The following is a 16,761-nucleotide window of genomic DNA, read 5'->3' as shown; positions in this document are numbered from 1 at the left end:
AACTCTAACATTATAACAAATTTTTGTCGAAGTTCAAAAAAAAAAAAATGACCTTAAAATTTGAAAAACCAATATGCACAAGCCAAGATTCAAATTTAACTAACTTCATTCGAAAAAATGGTTAAAATTTTTGAATTTTAGCTCGAACGGTTCGCCTTTAGAGCCCTTCAAAGTTAGGGGTTCACAAGTGCCCTGAAAGTCCTTTTTTCATAGAAGTTTTTGAAATTTGGCATGGAACAAAAAGCACTTTAAGAAAAGTTTTGAAATATTTTGGAAAACTGGCGATTTTCCGTTTTTTAATATCGGTCTATTGGAAAATATACGTAAAAACAATGGCCGATGAAAAATTACCTTTAAGATCTCCTTTGAGAGCCCATATGAGAGCCATCGATAATGAAAAATATTTTTTTATACCATTTTTTCAAGTTTTGAAAACTGCTGATTTTCAACAATTCATATAAAAAATTAATTTGATGATTTTTTACAATCAATGATATATTTTTGTGGTTTTCGTTAAATATCAAAAATTAAAAAATTCTAACATTAAAACAAATTTTTGGTCGAAGTTCAAAAAAAAAAATGACCTTAAAATTTAAATATTAAAAAAAAAATAAATAAAAATTAAATTTTGGTCAAGTGATTTATATTTAATTAATTAAATTTAATAAATTTTAAGATTAAAGCAAGTTCAGTACATTTTTTGAATGATTTAAATGTAAACTAGAATTTTTAATTTTTTTTTTAAATTAAAAATGACAGAAAAAATTTGAAAATCAATTATCTTCTTCAAATTTTATCATTAAAAATCAATTTTTTAATAAAATTTGAAAAAATTCCGGAAAAAATTATGAAAATTTAAGATTTTTCCTAGTTTTCCACCTAAAACTTAATTTTTCTTTGTATGTTTCCAGTTTTTTTTTTACTTCGGAATATGCTTTAACACCTTCACGTGCTTCAGTTCGTGCGACAACCAGATTGCGAGCGACAATAAAACTAATGATCCCGACTGATGAGTGGCTGCCAGTGACACTGGCACGTAAGAAAGTAACGTAGCGATGCCTAAACCAACTTGAGTCCATCCCATAAATGCCACTGCTGCCGCTGCCTTGTACGCTCTTGGTGGCAAAACTCGTCTACGAGACAACAAAAACATCCCCGTGATCAAAGCAAGAGTCGATGTTCCCAAAATACGATGATCAAACTGCACCGTTGTTGGATTTTCCGTGAAATTTCGTATCGCTGGACTAAAAGCCAGCACATCTTCGGGTATCCAGCGATCTGCCATCTTTGGGAATGAGTTATAAACGAGACCGGCATCCAATCCAGCAACAAAAGCACCCGAAAGAGCTGTCAAAAAGATCATTCCCTTCGTCGAATGTGCCAACATGCGGAAACGTTGACTAGCTTTAGGGATGGCACCTGCCAATTTCTGTGCCGGCAGCAAAATATCCAAGGCTGACCACAAAAACATCGTGTAAAGTACAAATGCAAAGGTTAAATGTGATGCGAGACGATATTGTGATACACGAGGCACGTCATTTTCGCCGTGGAAACGATCTTCGAGGCCAGATTTCACCATGTACCATCCCATGAGACCTTGCATGCCGATTAATGTGCCAAACACAACTGTACGAATCTTCAAACTGCGATTTAAGTATCCGCGAGACCAAAAATAGATCGCTGGAAGGGCGAAAAATGCTCCAATTGCACGTCCCCACATCCGATGACCATATTCCATGTGATAAATGAACTTGAATTCGGACAATGTCATTTCACGATTTTTGCTGGAAAGGGAAAAAATCGTAAATCAGGTAAGAAAAATTAATTTTAAGGTCAAAACTTACATTTTAAATTCTGGAAATTGTTTATATCTCTCAAATTCCGCAATCCATTCCTCTTCCGTTCGTGGACGTTGTTCCCCAAGCAACTTCCATGTGACCATTGACAAGCCAGATTCGGTCAATCTCGTGACACCACCTAAAAAATTTTTGGTTTTGGAAGAAAAAAGAACTTAAATGAAATGAAAGATCTCCCCTTTGAAAGAATATAATTTATTCTTAATCTTATTGATAAAAGCTTAAAACAATCACAGCGATGTTAGAGATAAATTCATAAATACTCCATTAAATTAAATGAAAAAATTTCTATCGAATGGTAATTTTAATGATTTCTTCAATCACTAACACCACGATATACATCAATCCAAAATATGCTGAGACCGCACCTAAAACAACGGCAACAAACACCATGCCACTGGAGCCCAAAAGCCAGTATCCGACAACTTTCTTCGTCTTTGGATCTTTTCCAGCTTTGGTGCAGTATCGACTAATTGCCATTCTGAATGCATTTCGTGGTTCAAGAATTCTTTTCTGGCAAAGAAGAAGAAAATTCATGAATTTCTGACCTTTTTAAAGGACTTTTCATGACTTACCTGTATTGTGTTTGATGAAAATCGAAGAGAATTTCCCCGAGGAGCATTATTGTAGAATGTTCGACAAATATTCAAGTTTCTTCCAACGCCGGAGGAAACATTTGTGAAAGGTTTAATTAAACCTGCAGAGAGTCGCAATGCGTTGAACATAATTTTTACGTTCTTGAAATGTCAAAGGGTCTTTTGATCAACAGTTTTTAATTAATTAACAGGTAGTTTTTCAGTAATTATTAATTTTCTTTTGATTTTCTCGTGTCGACAAATGTTTATTTTTATTTTTCAGGCGGTTTATGATTTGAGCCGATTTAGTCAACATACACTGGATATTTGAGGATGAACCGCACAACTTAAATTTTTATTTTGGTAATATATTAAGGAAATTGTGAAATAGTTGAAATTCGTAAGTATTTATGAGAAGAAGAGAAAATTGTAAGTGTACAATGTTTTTACGTTATTTCAAAATTTATTTAGTTCAAATTTTATTTATTTCAAAATTTAGTTATTTCTGTTTTTTTAAATTTTATTTTAATTTTTAAATTAGGTTTTTTTACAGTGGTTCCATATAACAGATCTTTGAGTAGTTCCTGATTATGAAAAAAAATGAATTGAATCGAAAGAATATTTTCGAATTAAGTAAAAAACAATCGGTTGCATCACATGAATAAATATGATCAGAGTAACTATAGAGCTATTATTGGTGAACCAAAGATGATGAAACAATCGGAATAAAATATCCCAATACCTTGTTGTGATAGTGAAAACAGTCAGACGCCTAATTTAAATATTATTCACAATAATATAGTTTAAATTGTAAGGTTAGCAATTTTCGCTACGACATATCTTTGCGAGAGTAGCTTCTCGACGGTTACAAAGTTTACAAACAAAAGAGAGACAAATCGAAATCGAAAGCCAACAGTAATCTTTACAAATTACGTATTGAGAATCTGTCGAACAAATTAATTTATGGAAATTTTTCATTTCATTTTAAGGAAATAATATGAGATGTTCTTAGATATTATAAATTAATTGATTAAATGAATATTCTTGTTAATGCTTTTTTAATTTGTTTAGACAGTTTCATGAAAAAAAAAACATCGAATAAAAAAATTATTAAATCTTCATTTAAAGTCGTTTAACTTAAAAATGATTAATTTTATTAAATAATGAATTTTTATTAAGTCTTTTTGTATATTCTACTAAATTCAATGCATTTCAATCGAAAAAATAAATAAAATTTTGTAGGTATGTTCGTTTTTGAGAAAAAGCTTTAAATTGTAATGAAAACTCCAAATTTTTTTTTTGTAATTAATTAAATTAAAATTGAGTAAAATTTATTTAATAAAAATATATAGTCTCCTCCATTAAATTTATTTTAAGCCAAATTTTAATTCAAAATTTCTAATAAAAAAAACTCAACTTGTGCGATTTACCCTCTAAAGTACTCCCAATTCACATTCACATTGAAAGTCACTCAATGATATTCAATGTTTACCATTTTCCGGCCACTTTCATCGCGAGCTTTTTCAGTAAGAACGACTTTATCGAGAAATTTCTCCTGCAAAAACATGAGTGACGCAAAGTTGGAAGCTGTTCCCGATGTCGACATCGACGACGAAGGCGTTTTCAAATATATTCTCATAAAATTATACGGCAAAGCAAAGGAAGACGGTTCGGAACCTTCAAAAGTCATCGTTCGTGGCTTCCAAAGAGCAGAATGGCACAACGATATTTACGAGGAAGTTGGTAGATCTGTTAATGCTTTAGGACTGGAAACGGAATGTATTGGCGGAGGACGAATCGAGCATCGCCCAGAGAAAAAATGGTTGAAAGTTTATGGTTACTCGCAAGGTTTTGGAAAAGCTGATCATGAGTTGTCCAAAAGCATTTTATTGAAAAAATACTCCGACTATACAATCGAGTGCTCCGATGAAGGATACTAAACTGAATAGATATCTAATAAAATTGCTACGCTGCTGTTTTATTATCTCTTTCTTATCAAACTTAAACTCTAGAGTACAGTACAATCAGATTTTTTTTTCAAAAACAATGACTTTGTCGCATTTTATTCCGCTTTGTCTTGTTTTTTCTTGTAATCTGCGAGAGCTGCCTTGATTGCATCCTCAGCAAGCACTAAAAAAATGTTAAAATTAGAATTTTCCTCAAATCCCAAGGAATTAGTGACTTACTTGAACAATGTAGCTTGACTGGTGGCAAACACAACTCCTTCGCAATGTCTGTATTCTTCAATTTTCCTGCTTCATCCAAGGTTTTACCTTTAACCCATTCCGTAGCTAAGCTACTTGATGCAATTGCACTTCCACATCCGAACGTTTTGAACTTTGCATCGATAATTTTGCCATTTTCATCTACTTCGATTTGTAATTTCATCACATCACCACATGCTGGGGCTCCAACAAGTCCGGTTCCGACATTTTTTGCCTTTTTGTCCAACGAGCCGACATTTCGGGGATTCTCGTAGTGCTCCAAAACCTTCAAAGGAAATGATAATGTTGCATATTACGCATTTAGATTGCACCAGAACATTGCAAGGGAACTTACATTTTCGTGATATAATGCACAGGGGACACTTTTGGCTCGTGTCAATTGTGGCAAAAGTCGCCCGACACGAAATAAAGCCATTTTTTGAAGAGTTCACGGGAGATTTCGATGGATTTTTTAATTTTTTTTCTTTCGATCTAAAGTTTTTGTTATTGTTGTCACAGATGTTGGATTGTGTGATGGTGACTTAGTTTCGTGCTGGGTTTTATACACTCAGAGAAATATAGAGTAACATTAGCATTGTATTTTTCAGGTCTTTTAAAACAATTTTAGTTTATTTAATTAATTTAGCTCTTTTAGTTTGTTGGCTGAATATTATTTTGCCTTTTTTGAAAAAATAAAATAAAGATATAAGACAAAAAAATCAATAAAATTAAAAAAAAATGTTTAAAAAACTTGCAAAAAAACCAAAGTATGAAATTTATGATAAATAATTTGCGAAATCCATTTGACAACTTTTGAACATAAGCAATGTTATACACGAGTTTTGTTAGTAAGAGTGCGGCACAATGAGAAAAAAGCATTTATAATTATCCAATTCAGATATAACTTGTCAGTTTTTCCTTCATTGGAATTTTTTACTTCTTTGCTCAACCTTATTTGGCTCAGCACATTCATTTGATGTTAACTGCTCGAGATTCTTACTCTTAAGTAATTGGTTTTTTAAAACCTTGTCACAATGAAAACCAGCACCTTGGTTTGCCTATTTCTACTCTTTGCTCTGTCTCACCTTGAGCACATTTAGGGCAGTTCCTTTTCCAGGACATTCTCTTCAAAGCTTCGTAAAAAAACTGCTTGTCACTGCCTTTTGCCAAAATAAAAAAAAATTTTCAAGTTTTCTTTAAAGTTATATTCATTGTGCTCATTGTTCAGCTGCATTTTTTTAAAAGAGTTTTCCACTCGTTTATTAACTTTTCTGTAATTTTCACTCCCATTGATTCAGACACAATTGAAATATTCAATTTAAATTTCAGAATAAAATCCTTCCAGGAATTGACGGTTTCTATTATTTTTAATGATTTTTCATCTTTTTAGGGTAAAAATGTTGAGAAAAAAAACTAAAAGTTAATTCATTGAAAAGCTGAGAAAATTTCATAAAAAATGAGTCCAATATCGATTTTTTATCTCAGCATATTAAAGAATCGAAATTTCAGATATGCTCAAAAAATCGAAAAAATGTCAAAAAAAATGAAATTTCTCAGGTTTTTTGTATTCTTTAATCATTTTTAGCCATTTCCTACTGAATACAAAAAAAAAATTTTTTTTTCTAATGATACACACATCAAGCCCTCGACTATACATGATTTTCATAGGGATTGCATACCTTAAAGAACAAAAACCTCTCTTGGACCCAAGGAACACGAATAACTCGGTGAGAACTCGAGAAAATTTTGTGAAACACTCTAATGTAAGAAAAACCTCAATCCATCAAAAAGTTTCATAATTTCAAAAAAAAAAAGTATCGCAATATCATCATATGAAAATATCAACTTAGAACATCAGTTAGTAATGCTGCGCAAATCACCCTGCTAAATTACCTCATCTTTTCTCTGCGTGTATATTGCACGAATGTCTGAATTAGCGTGATACTCGAATCAAAACACAACTTTCACTGAAGTGCTCTGAAAAAAGTGAGAAAAATCGTAAAATACAAAGAAAATCTATGAAAAACTGCGAAAATTAGAGTGCACTCACCTAGAGAGGTGTCTCATCTACCGTTAAAAGCTGAAAATTATGTCTAATTTATATTCGTCTTACTTTTAAAAGCAATTTCTTCAATTTTGGTGTTCTACAATACAGAAGTAAGGCCATTAAAGAATTCACATAAAAATCGAGAAAAACAAATTTTCATTGTGTTAAAGTGCAATTTTTCCTTGTTTTGCATGCATCTCGCAAACAAAGTGCGGAATGCGCGTCAAAAAAAGGAAAAATTGTCATTTTCTCACACACCATCAAGAATTTCGACTACGTCAAAGGTGTAATAATTTGAATAATTCTTTTTATGTGTCTCTCTCCCACAACAGAATCAACAGCACAAACTTGAACAAAAATTTACCTAGCGAAGAGAGATGATTCGTAATACGGCAACAAAAAAAGAAGGCAAAATGAGAATCCGTGCCTTTCCGGTAAGTTGTTGCACTTAGTTGACTGTGAGAAAAATGTCAACTCATTTCATTATTTAGTACTTTCCAAATTTTGTATCATGAGAAAATTGCACGAATGTTACAAATTAGCAGCAATCAAAATCTTTCTTTTGACTTTTTCAGTGTTGCAGTATTTTTGTGAAGTTTCAAACTAAAAAAAAAATATTTTTCCAATTTTTTTCGTTTTAGATGACGATGGACGAGAAATACGTCGAGTCAATTTGGAACCTACTGAAGAATGCGATCCAGGAGATCCAGAAGAAGAACAACTCGGGTTTGTCGTTCGAGGAGTTGTACCGGAATGCGTACACGATGGTGTTGCACAAGCACGGCGAGCGCTTGTATCTGGGTCTGAAGGAGGTCGTGACGCAGCATCTGGAGGCGAAAGTGCGTCAAGACGTGCTTCGTTGCATGCACAACAACTTTCTGCAAACACTGAATCAGGCGTGGAACGACCACCAGACGTCGATGGTGATGATCCGGGACATCCTCATGTACATGGATCGCGTCTACGTGCAACAGAACGACGTCGACAACGTCTACAATCTCGGGCTGATCATCTTCCGGGACCAGGTGGTGCGTCACGGATGCATTCGCGACCATCTGCGCACGACGCTGCTCAACATGGTGATGTGCGAACGGAAAGGCGAAGTGGTCGATCACATTGCCATCAAGAATGCATGCCAGATGTTGATGGTGCTCGGCATCAACAATCGCTGGGTCTACGAGGAAGACTTCGAAAGACCCTTCCTCACACAATCTGCCGCCTTCTACAAGATGGAATCGCAGAAATTCCTCTCCGAGAACAGTGCGAGTGTCTACATCAAACGCGTCGAGGCCCGCATCACGGAGGAAGCGGAACGCGCCAAACTCTACTTGGACGAGAGCACGGAGCCGCACATCGTGGAAGTCGTCGAGGACGAACTCATCAAGAAACACATGCGAACCATCGTCGACATGGAGAACTCGGGCGTCGTTTACATGCTGAAGAACACGAAAACCGACGACTTGGCGTGCATGTACAAGTTGTTCGCGCGCGTCAAAGACGGCCTCAAGACAATTTCCGACTGCGTCTCGTCCTACTTGCGCGAACAGGGCAAACTGCTGGTCAAGGAGGAGGAATCCGGCACGAATCCCATCACGTTCGTCCAGAATCTGCTCGATCTCAAGGATCGCTTCGACTATTTCCTCAATCACTCCTTCGACAACGACAAAATCTTCAAAAACATGATTTCATCCGACTTCGAGCACTTTTTGAACTTGAACAGCAAGTCGCCCGAATACTTGTCGCTCTTCATCGACGACAAACTCAAAAAAGGATGCAAAGGGGTAAGTTGCACAAAAATCCGAAAAATTTCCCTCAATCTCACCCTTGAGCTCCCTCACAGATCGAATTTAACGATTCTGACCATTCCATTCCAATCACTCGAAGTTTCAAGTCTTTGGTAATTTTTCCCCGGATTTTCAGACAATTTTTAATGAAAATTTTTGAAATTTTTCTTTTAGATGTCAGAACAGGAAATCGAAGTTATTCTCGACAAAACCATGGTATTATTCCGATATCTGCTGGAAAAAGATGTCTTTGAACGTTATTACAAGGCACATTTGGCGAAGCGGCTGCTCTTGAACAAATCCGTGAGCGACGACTCCGAAAAGAACATGATTTCAAAGTTGAAGGTAAAAATTTTTGAAATTAAAAAAAATAAAATTTCTAATTTTTTTTGATTTTCAGACTGAATGCGGATGCCAATTCACGTCGAAGCTGGAAGGCATGTTCAAAGATATGTCAGTGTCAAACACGATAATGGAAGAATTTAAGAACCACGTGAACAACAACAATTTATCGTTGGCAGGCGTGGATTTGTCTGTGAGAATTTTAACGACAGGATTTTGGCCAACTCAGGTAAGAATTTTTTTTTAAATTTTATAATTTTCCCAAAATAATTTAACAAATTTTTATTTTTAGTCTGCCACACCGAATTGCAACATACCAAAAGCTGCTCAAACGGCTTTTGGAGTCTTCAAGACATTTTATTTAGGAAAACACTCAGGTCGTCAATTAACTTTGCAGCCACAACTTGGTAAAATTTTAAATTTTTTCATAAAAATTTTTTTTTTTCATTGAAAATTTGTTTTTAGGAACTGCATTTATCAACGCTGTATTTTACGGAAGCAAATCTGGCGCAAATGTTGATGCTGACGGAGCCTCGAGTTCGAATGCCGTTGCTTCAAGTGGTCCAACAACCACGAGAAAACACGTTCTTCAAACGTCGACGTATCAGGTAAAAAATAAATTTTATATTTTTTTTCATATTTTTTACTAAAAAATATGAATTTTCTTCTCAGATGTGCATCTTAATGCTCTTCAACAACCGAGATCGCATGACATACGAGGAAATTGCCCAAGAAACCGACATCCCGGAAAAAGATCTTGTGAGAGCATTACAATCTCTAGCGATGGGCAAACAACAACAAAGACTCCTGATGCGAACACCCAAGACAAAAGACATCGAACCGTCGAACGAGTTTTATGTGAATGACGCATTTGTCTCAAAATTCCACAAGTACGTCACTTTTTTTATATTTTTACAAAAATTTTAAAGAAAAAAATTTTAATTTCAGAGTCAAAATTCAAACAGTCGCTGCCAAGGGTGAATCCGAGCCCGAACGTCGTGAGACCCGAAACAAGGTCGACGAAGATCGAAAACACGAAATCGAAGCTGCTATCGTGAGAATTATGAAGTCCCGCAAAAAGATGACGGTAAGTTTTTCTTTAAATCGAAAATTTCACAAAAAAATAACAAAAAATATTTTTTTAGCATAATCTGCTCGTGTCTGATGTCACAACGCAACTCAAAAGCCGATTCTTGCCGTCACCCGTCATCATCAAGAAACGCATTGAGGGCTTGATCGAACGTGAATATCTCGCTCGGACACCCGAGGATCGCAAAGTTTATGTATATTTGGCGTAATTTATGAATTATAGATAAAAATTTCGTCTCTATTTATAAAAAAATCTTCCTTTTTCATGTTCTTCGTTTCTGTAAATTATATTAAACTAAGCAATACGACTCGGTTTTGTTTGTTTTTTCTTTCACTTCGTCACTTGTGCGATAAAATTTAATTATTATTTTAATTTTTTTCACGTATTTTTTCTAATATCGTCACAATAATTCAAGGAGGAAAAAAATCAAGAAAAAAATCGATTGATCATCATGAAAAATAAATTTTTATAAAAATCATATAAAAATTTGAATTTGAATAAAAATTTAAAATAAAAAAAAAATATGTAAAGTTATAAAAATTTTTCATATTTTTTTAAAAATTGAAAACTAAAAAAATCTCAGAAAGTTTCAAATAATTTTAATTAATTTTTTTTTCAAAATCTGTAAAATAATCTGAAAAATAAAAAAAAATCACTTGAAAAAAATCATTTAAAAATAGCATAAAAAATTTAAAAATAAAAAAAATGAAAAATAATTAAATTTAATCGCCAAGTTGTTTGTTTTATGAATTAATATTTTTGAGACATTTGGATTTTTTTCCGCTTTCTTCGTTAGTATAAGAGTATCAGAGAAATTAAAAATAATAATAGATTATAAAAAAAAACTCTTTTTAAGCAAAATATTGTAATTATTTTAGAGATAAGCAGAAGAGAGAAAAAAATATATGAACAGAAAATAAATTTAACGAATAATCAGAACCTGTGATTTTTTGATTTTTGCATGAAAATATAGTTTATTTATAACTTCTTTCGTTATATTTTACAAAAATATTATCTAGCGCAGTAATTTTACATTATGTCCAAGTAAAAAAAAAGTCTTTAAATCTAAAAAGGACGTGCAATTTGTCATTTTTACAGAAAATATAATTTCTGATTCTGGAAAACGTTTGGAGCATTATGCAAGTGCGATGAGCAAAGGAATGCGAGTTTTGAGGCGTATTTGCATACAGCTGGCACCGCAATAGCATCCGTCCAATTGTAGTACCCGAAGCACAGGAAATATGTCAACATTTGCAATTTGGCAACCGGAAGTCCGAGCGTATCGGCAATCACGTTAAAATAAGTGGGCGACACCGTGCCTTGACGAACGCTCGTGGGAACCAAATAAAAATCGTAACGTTCGGGCAGAGTAATTTGCGTATCGATGACGGTGCCTGCTACGGGATTGCGATAACCGCGATTGTCTTCCGCAAAGAAGCGAGTATTTGTCTTTTTGTTCACGATGATGAAGACAAAACGGATTTCGTCGCCCAATTCTTGGAGTTTTTCTTCCATCGGACGTTTTTCGTGATCCAGAACGTGACGAATTTGTCCGTCGCCCACGCCATCGCGGTAAATGATGATTTTCGAGGGTTTTGAGCCGTTGTACTGCGTAAATTGTTTGATGGCTTCCATGACGTTCAAGGTAAAAGTGCGAGAAAGTTGTTCGTTTTCGTCGTGTTCGCTGGCGACGCTATAGAAAACACTTTGGTATTGATCGAGTGCAGCCACGAGTGATCCGAAGGTGCGATTTTTGTTTACAGTGTCGTACGAGACGTCATAACCGATGATGAGACATCCCGACATTGGCACTTTGATACCCCATGGAGCTCCGCCCAGCTTGCAACTCATTTGAACAGCGACTTTGGTGGCGATTGACATGACATTTTGTCGCGAAATAGTCTTGGCGACGACAACTTGCGTCGGAATGGCACGATCAATACAGCATTTCTTTTTAATCAACTGGTAACGATGAGCTTGGTTGTTTGGCACGACAATTAAAATCAATTGTGGATCAGCTCGGTAGATTTTTTCAATTTCGCGACTCAATTCGTCTTGCGAATCGCGATGCAAGGTGACATATCGTGGCTCTGCTATCGGGAAACGAACCGAACGTTGAACATCTGACACAAATTTCTTGGCTTGATGACCATTTCTGTTGTCCGTGATGATCACAAACCAATTTTGCAAGGCACCAGGTCGGAATAAATTGTTCCGCAGATTGTTGCCGAAGTCGCGGTCAATGCGAGTTTTGCCGTTGCGATCAAAGTAAATGTCGGGTTTCTTAATGATGCGTCCCTCCAAGCTGATAAGATCACGATCAATTTTCATGTCGAGTTTTTGTAAGGCGTTGCGAGATTCTTCGCTGTCACGAATGCGACGACTGAACTGCTGAAGTCGTTCGATGCGTTTGTTGGGATCTAAGCGGGTGACGTCGCCCAATTGACGCATGGTTTGGAAGTTGCTGCGCATATCTTCGGTGATGCCAGTGGCACGACACAATTCCGGGATCAAAGCGATCAATTCGCGTTCGCCGCTGCGCTTTTGACGTTCTTTCGATTGGGATAAGAGAAGGGGTTGGCGATGGTCGCGAATGTTGATGTGGTAGCGCTGAAAGAGAAAATTATAATTAAAAATTTTGATTTATTTTAAAAATTTAATCCAAATGAAATTAAATGAATTCAATTTCATTAATTTGCAAAATTATCACCTGAATGGTCGATTTTACTTGATTTTTAATTTTTTTAATATTTTATTTTTTAAAAATTTAACAGTTCAAAAAAATGAACAAATTCGTTGGATTTATTTTTTTTATTCTTTTAATTAAAATAGAGGCTCTTTTTTCATTTTATTTTTTTAATCAGAGAATAATTATTTTTTTAAACAAAAAATTTTAAAATGAAAAAAAAAAAATAATTTTAAGGAAAATTTATTGAAAAGTTTTATTCGAGTAAAAAATGAAAAAAATTTTATTTGCAAAAATTTTTTGAAGTTAAATTTTTAGAAATTTTAAAAATTAATTTACTTTTTTTTTACAAAAAAAAAAAATTTTAAATTAATTAATCTTTTGTTTTTTGAAAAAAAGAAATTTTTATTTTCTTTAAAAAATTTTTTTAAATTAAAAAATTTTTAATTTAAAAAAAAATTTTTTTCGGATACTTTATTTGGATTTTAATACTTTTGTTTCCAAATAGAAATTTTTAAAATAATTTTCTTACTAAGGCAAGTGCAATTTTCATTTTTTAATGTCCTCCCACAAAACTTTTTTAAATAAAATTCAAAAGGGAAAATCAAATAATTTTTTTTGAAAATTTTTGAAATATTTTAACCTTCAAAAATCCCCAAAAATCGGTAATTTTTAATAAAATCAAAAATTGGTTGAAATTCAAAAATTTTTTTTATATTTTGCAATTTTTAAAGGGTTAGACTAATTTTCAAGAAAAAATTAAAAAAAAATTAAAAGTTTGAATTTTGCCAAAAATTTTGAAAAGTTTATATCGTTAAAAATTTCCTAATTTTTACTAAGGAAAAAAAAATCTGCCAATTTTTGCAAAAATCGAGAAAATTGATCTTACAAAATTTAAAAAAATTTTTTTTTACAAAGCTTTTAAAAAAAAATTAATTAAATTTTTTTAATTTTTTAAAATTTTTTTTTCGGATATTTTATTTGGATTTTAATACTTTTGTTTCCAAATAGAAATTTTTAAAATAATTTTCTTACTAAAATTAAATTAAATTTGAAAAATTGACTCAAAAATTTAAAAAAATGATCAAAACAAAAATTAAATTAAAAATTTTAATTTCGAAATATCAAATATGATTTTTTTTCATAAAATCATCAATAAAATTTTTAAAAAATTATTTAAAATATTTATATTTCCAAAAATATTATTTTTGCATAAATTTTAATTTAAACTCTCATGATTGAAATTAATAAAATCGGCAGAAAAAAAATAATTTTAGAAGAAATTACATACTCAAAAATTTCTATTTTATTAAAATTTTGATATTTTTAAAGAAAACTCACCTCACGATAGTAAGCAATGTACGACTTTGGTCCATTTTTCGTCTCAAAAGTACTGGCGGGCGTTTGGTCCCAATCAATATCATGAATCCGATAAGTTTTGTTGTTGTAATCCGTGAGCACTGTCGTTCCAATAATCTTTCTAGCAAATTCCGCCTTGTAATCCTCGTGACGAGATGCATCCTGCAACATGACATACAAATTTTCATTCCGCATAATTTTGCTGGTTGTATCGCAGCACAATAAGATACTGCTGTCATGTTGTCGGATCGACGTTATGTACCCGGGCCAGACTTCAACGCGCAACTCACGAATGGCAGTCTTGGCAACGGGATCAAAAAAGTTGCGTCCCACCAATTGCAAGTTCAAACCGTGCAAAACTTGCCGCAAAACTGTATTCAAGAGCTGAAAAAGCGGCAAATCTTGGAAAGAATTTACTTCCCGCACGAATTTGAGGGTCAACGTTATCGCAGTTGGTCCTACGGGTTCGGTGCCTTCGGGTGGCGGCGCATCTCCTGGTCTACGTGGCGGCGGACGACGAGTTCCTTGCAAGATAACAACTGGTTCCGGTAGCTTTTGCGTCAAATACAAGGCATTACCATCGAAAATCTTTCCGCCGGGAATATCGCGAGTCACATCGTAAAAAATTCCCTTTTTCTGCACCGTGCTGTCAATTTCTGGCTGAATATCGACGTGATACTGATAAACAACGAAATGCGGCTTGTTCGACAATTTAAAATAATTCGCTCTCAAACGGACAATGTCTTGTCCCGACGCTTGTTCGCTGTTGTGTGCCGTCTTTTGGCATCCTTCGGGCAGGGTAACGTCTAAATCGTAGCGTGGCGTACGTTTATTGGCACTGCCGAATTTGGCGTCGGACCGAACTCTCTTCGCAGCGCCGAGATTCCCAGACTTTTCTGGCGATTCGCGCGAACGTTTGGGACGATCGCCGCCATCTCGACTACTTCCGGGATAGGGATTTTGCGAAGGACGACCTCCACCGCCGCCGCCGTTGTTTCCATATCCGCGACTTGATGATTCGGAACGATCGCGAGAACCGCCACTTGCTCCATATCCGTATCCACGATCGCGAGGACTGTTGCTGTGACCGCTGCCTTCGCTGCGGGGCGAATTCGAATAGTCTCTTGAAAATCTTCCTCGTGCGCGATCCATTTCGTTCCTGCAATGACAAACAAAAGCCAGACTTAAAAAAAACAAAGTTTCAAATTTTATTAGTTCCAGCGAAGGATGGGAACGAGTCTAACTGTAATTCGACTCTTTTGTTTTTTTATCGCTAGACGTGTGTGTCTACAGAAATGTCGTACAGAGAAAAAAAACCGGCAAAACTTCGGATTGACGTTCTTTTTATTATTCATGTCGTGTCTTCTTGGTTAAAGCAATCCTGCTGACTTATCATTTAAGAACCATTTTGAATCGGAATTACATCTGCTTAGGTCAGCAACATTGTAACACATTGTAGAGATAATTACAGGTTTTTCGATTTTTGTTTTTGTTTGCATTTTTTTATGCAGAAATTGAGTTAAAAGAAGTGCACGCGAGTTTTTAAAATTATACATTTTATCGAATTTTGTGGTTATTTTAGAAATAATAAGTACTTACAATCAGTTTTCATTCCTTTTTGAGTGGAACTACGTCCAATTTTTCGTTTAATTTCACTGAATTTTTTAACAATTCAACCTTACACCATGAGACTCGAACGATGAATGAGGAGAAATTGAGAGACAGGCGATTTTGGAATTGCGTCAGGGGTGTGACTAGAAATTCGGCAAATGGGGCAAGTTAAGAAAAAGAAAAATAGGCCCTTTTTGTCTAAAATTTGGTAATTTTTTAAAAGAAAATTCACTATTTTGGTAAAATTGTACTTCCTCATGACTAAATTTGAGAAAAATATACAATTTTTGTGGTTATGAAAACAAAATTTCGAAATATTTTAAGAGACAAAATGAGATTTTTTGAACTTTAAAAATTGTATTTACATGGCATCAATAGAACCCTTTGCAGTTAAGGTAAGTTTTGTAAACATTCAAGTGGTGTTACAGATGTAAATTCGTGAGCTATAGAAAATTTTATGTTTTCGATCGAAATTTTTGCATCAAAAATAAACAATTTAAAAAGTTTTCAATAAAGCAGAGAAACACATGTTAAAAATAGTTTTAAAAATACAATTGATAAAAGATATTATTTATTTTCAAAAAAGTATAAAACATAACAGTAAATTGAAAAAAAAAATTCGAATGAATTTTTAGAATTTGAAGAACTCGAAGCTTTGTAGGGAAAACAAACATTTTCAATATTTTTCGGAAAAATTGGTATTAAGACCTTTTAGGTTTTGCAAAATTCACAAGTTTTATAGAATTGGAAATAACCTAACAAACCAAATTTGGATGACAATCTTTTCTTAAAAAATTCAAAAAATGTGAGAAAATTCATCAATTTAAAGCAGCTGAAACATTGTCAAGAAACAATTGCTTAAAACTTTTGTGTAATTTTATCTACACACTTCATTAAAATGATAGAAATTAAGTTTTTCCAGTTTCTCTGAATCAAAAATATTTGGATAATTTTTTAAAAAATCATAAGGAAAAAATCAAAAAGTCTTGACACAGTTTTTCAAAGAAACAAAAAAAAAAATCCAAGAGTGACATTTAAAGATTTTCAGAATGAAAGCAAAAATGCAGTCATTGGATGGCAATGCAAAATAAAAATTCTTCAAAAGAAAATAAAAACATTGAATTAGTTGAATGAAAAACTATATCATGCGTAAAGAAACAGAAAAGTAAATTGAGGAAATTTAAAATATTAAAGCTACCTCTTTTAT

General features: G+C 33.7%; 5 protein-coding genes across 5 annotated transcripts; 2 read left to right on the top strand and 3 right to left on the bottom strand.

The window, feature by feature from the left end:
- Nucleotides 1–683: 683 nt before the first annotated feature.
- LOC134833454 (cytochrome c oxidase assembly protein COX15 homolog) lies at nucleotides 684–2,704 on the bottom strand. Its single transcript, XM_063847774.1, has 4 exons — nucleotides 2,432–2,704; nucleotides 2,225–2,369; nucleotides 1,845–1,977; nucleotides 684–1,784 (listed from the first exon to the last, which is right to left on the bottom strand). The coding sequence occupies exons 1-4, from the start codon at nucleotides 2,579–2,581 to the stop codon at nucleotides 920–922; spliced, it is 1,293 nt and encodes a 430-aa protein (XP_063703844.1). The 5' UTR covers nucleotides 2,582–2,704; the 3' UTR covers nucleotides 684–919.
- Nucleotides 2,705–3,881: 1,177 nt separating this feature from the next.
- Nucleotides 3,882–4,461, top strand: LOC134826917 (sex-regulated protein janus-A-like). Its single transcript, XM_063839425.1, has one exon. The coding sequence runs from the start codon at nucleotides 3,916–3,918 to the stop codon at nucleotides 4,369–4,371; it is 456 nt and encodes a 151-aa protein (XP_063695495.1). The 5' UTR covers nucleotides 3,882–3,915; the 3' UTR covers nucleotides 4,372–4,461.
- LOC134826918 (iron-sulfur cluster assembly scaffold protein IscU) lies at nucleotides 4,382–5,171 on the bottom strand. The gene is made up of 3 exons (XM_063839426.1): nucleotides 4,991–5,171; nucleotides 4,618–4,921; nucleotides 4,382–4,561 (listed from the first exon to the last, which is right to left on the bottom strand). The coding sequence occupies exons 1-3, from the start codon at nucleotides 5,069–5,071 to the stop codon at nucleotides 4,494–4,496; spliced, it is 453 nt and encodes a 150-aa protein (XP_063695496.1). The 5' UTR covers nucleotides 5,072–5,171; the 3' UTR covers nucleotides 4,382–4,493.
- Nucleotides 5,172–6,595: 1,424 nt separating this feature from the next.
- On the top strand, nucleotides 6,596–10,284 carry LOC134827798 (cullin-3-like). The gene is made up of 10 exons (XM_063840633.1): nucleotides 6,596–6,792; nucleotides 7,015–7,116; nucleotides 7,324–8,463; nucleotides 8,641–8,811; nucleotides 8,867–9,037; nucleotides 9,101–9,215; nucleotides 9,274–9,416; nucleotides 9,481–9,698; nucleotides 9,757–9,895; nucleotides 9,954–10,284. The coding sequence occupies exons 2-10, from the start codon at nucleotides 7,060–7,062 to the stop codon at nucleotides 10,104–10,106; spliced, it is 2,307 nt and encodes a 768-aa protein (XP_063696703.1). The 5' UTR covers nucleotides 6,596–6,792; nucleotides 7,015–7,059; the 3' UTR covers nucleotides 10,107–10,284.
- A 566-nt stretch (nucleotides 10,285–10,850) lies between these two features.
- On the bottom strand, nucleotides 10,851–15,648 carry LOC134836738 (protein piwi-like). The gene is made up of 3 exons (XM_063851942.1): nucleotides 15,543–15,648; nucleotides 13,926–15,102; nucleotides 10,851–12,508 (listed from the first exon to the last, which is right to left on the bottom strand). Exons 2-3 carry the CDS (start codon nucleotides 15,093–15,095, stop codon nucleotides 10,991–10,993), a joined length of 2,688 nt encoding a protein of 895 aa, XP_063708012.1. The 5' UTR covers nucleotides 15,096–15,102; nucleotides 15,543–15,648; the 3' UTR covers nucleotides 10,851–10,990.
- Between the last annotated feature and the right edge of the window lie 1,113 nt (nucleotides 15,649–16,761).

Source organism: Culicoides brevitarsis, chromosome 1 (assembly GCF_036172545.1).
Source record: "Culicoides brevitarsis isolate CSIRO-B50_1 chromosome 1, AGI_CSIRO_Cbre_v1, whole genome shotgun sequence".
NCBI lineage: Eukaryota > Metazoa > Arthropoda > Insecta > Diptera > Ceratopogonidae > Culicoides > Culicoides brevitarsis.
Note: the sequence above shows the minus strand (reverse complement) of the source record. Positions and strands in the feature narration are given on the sequence as shown.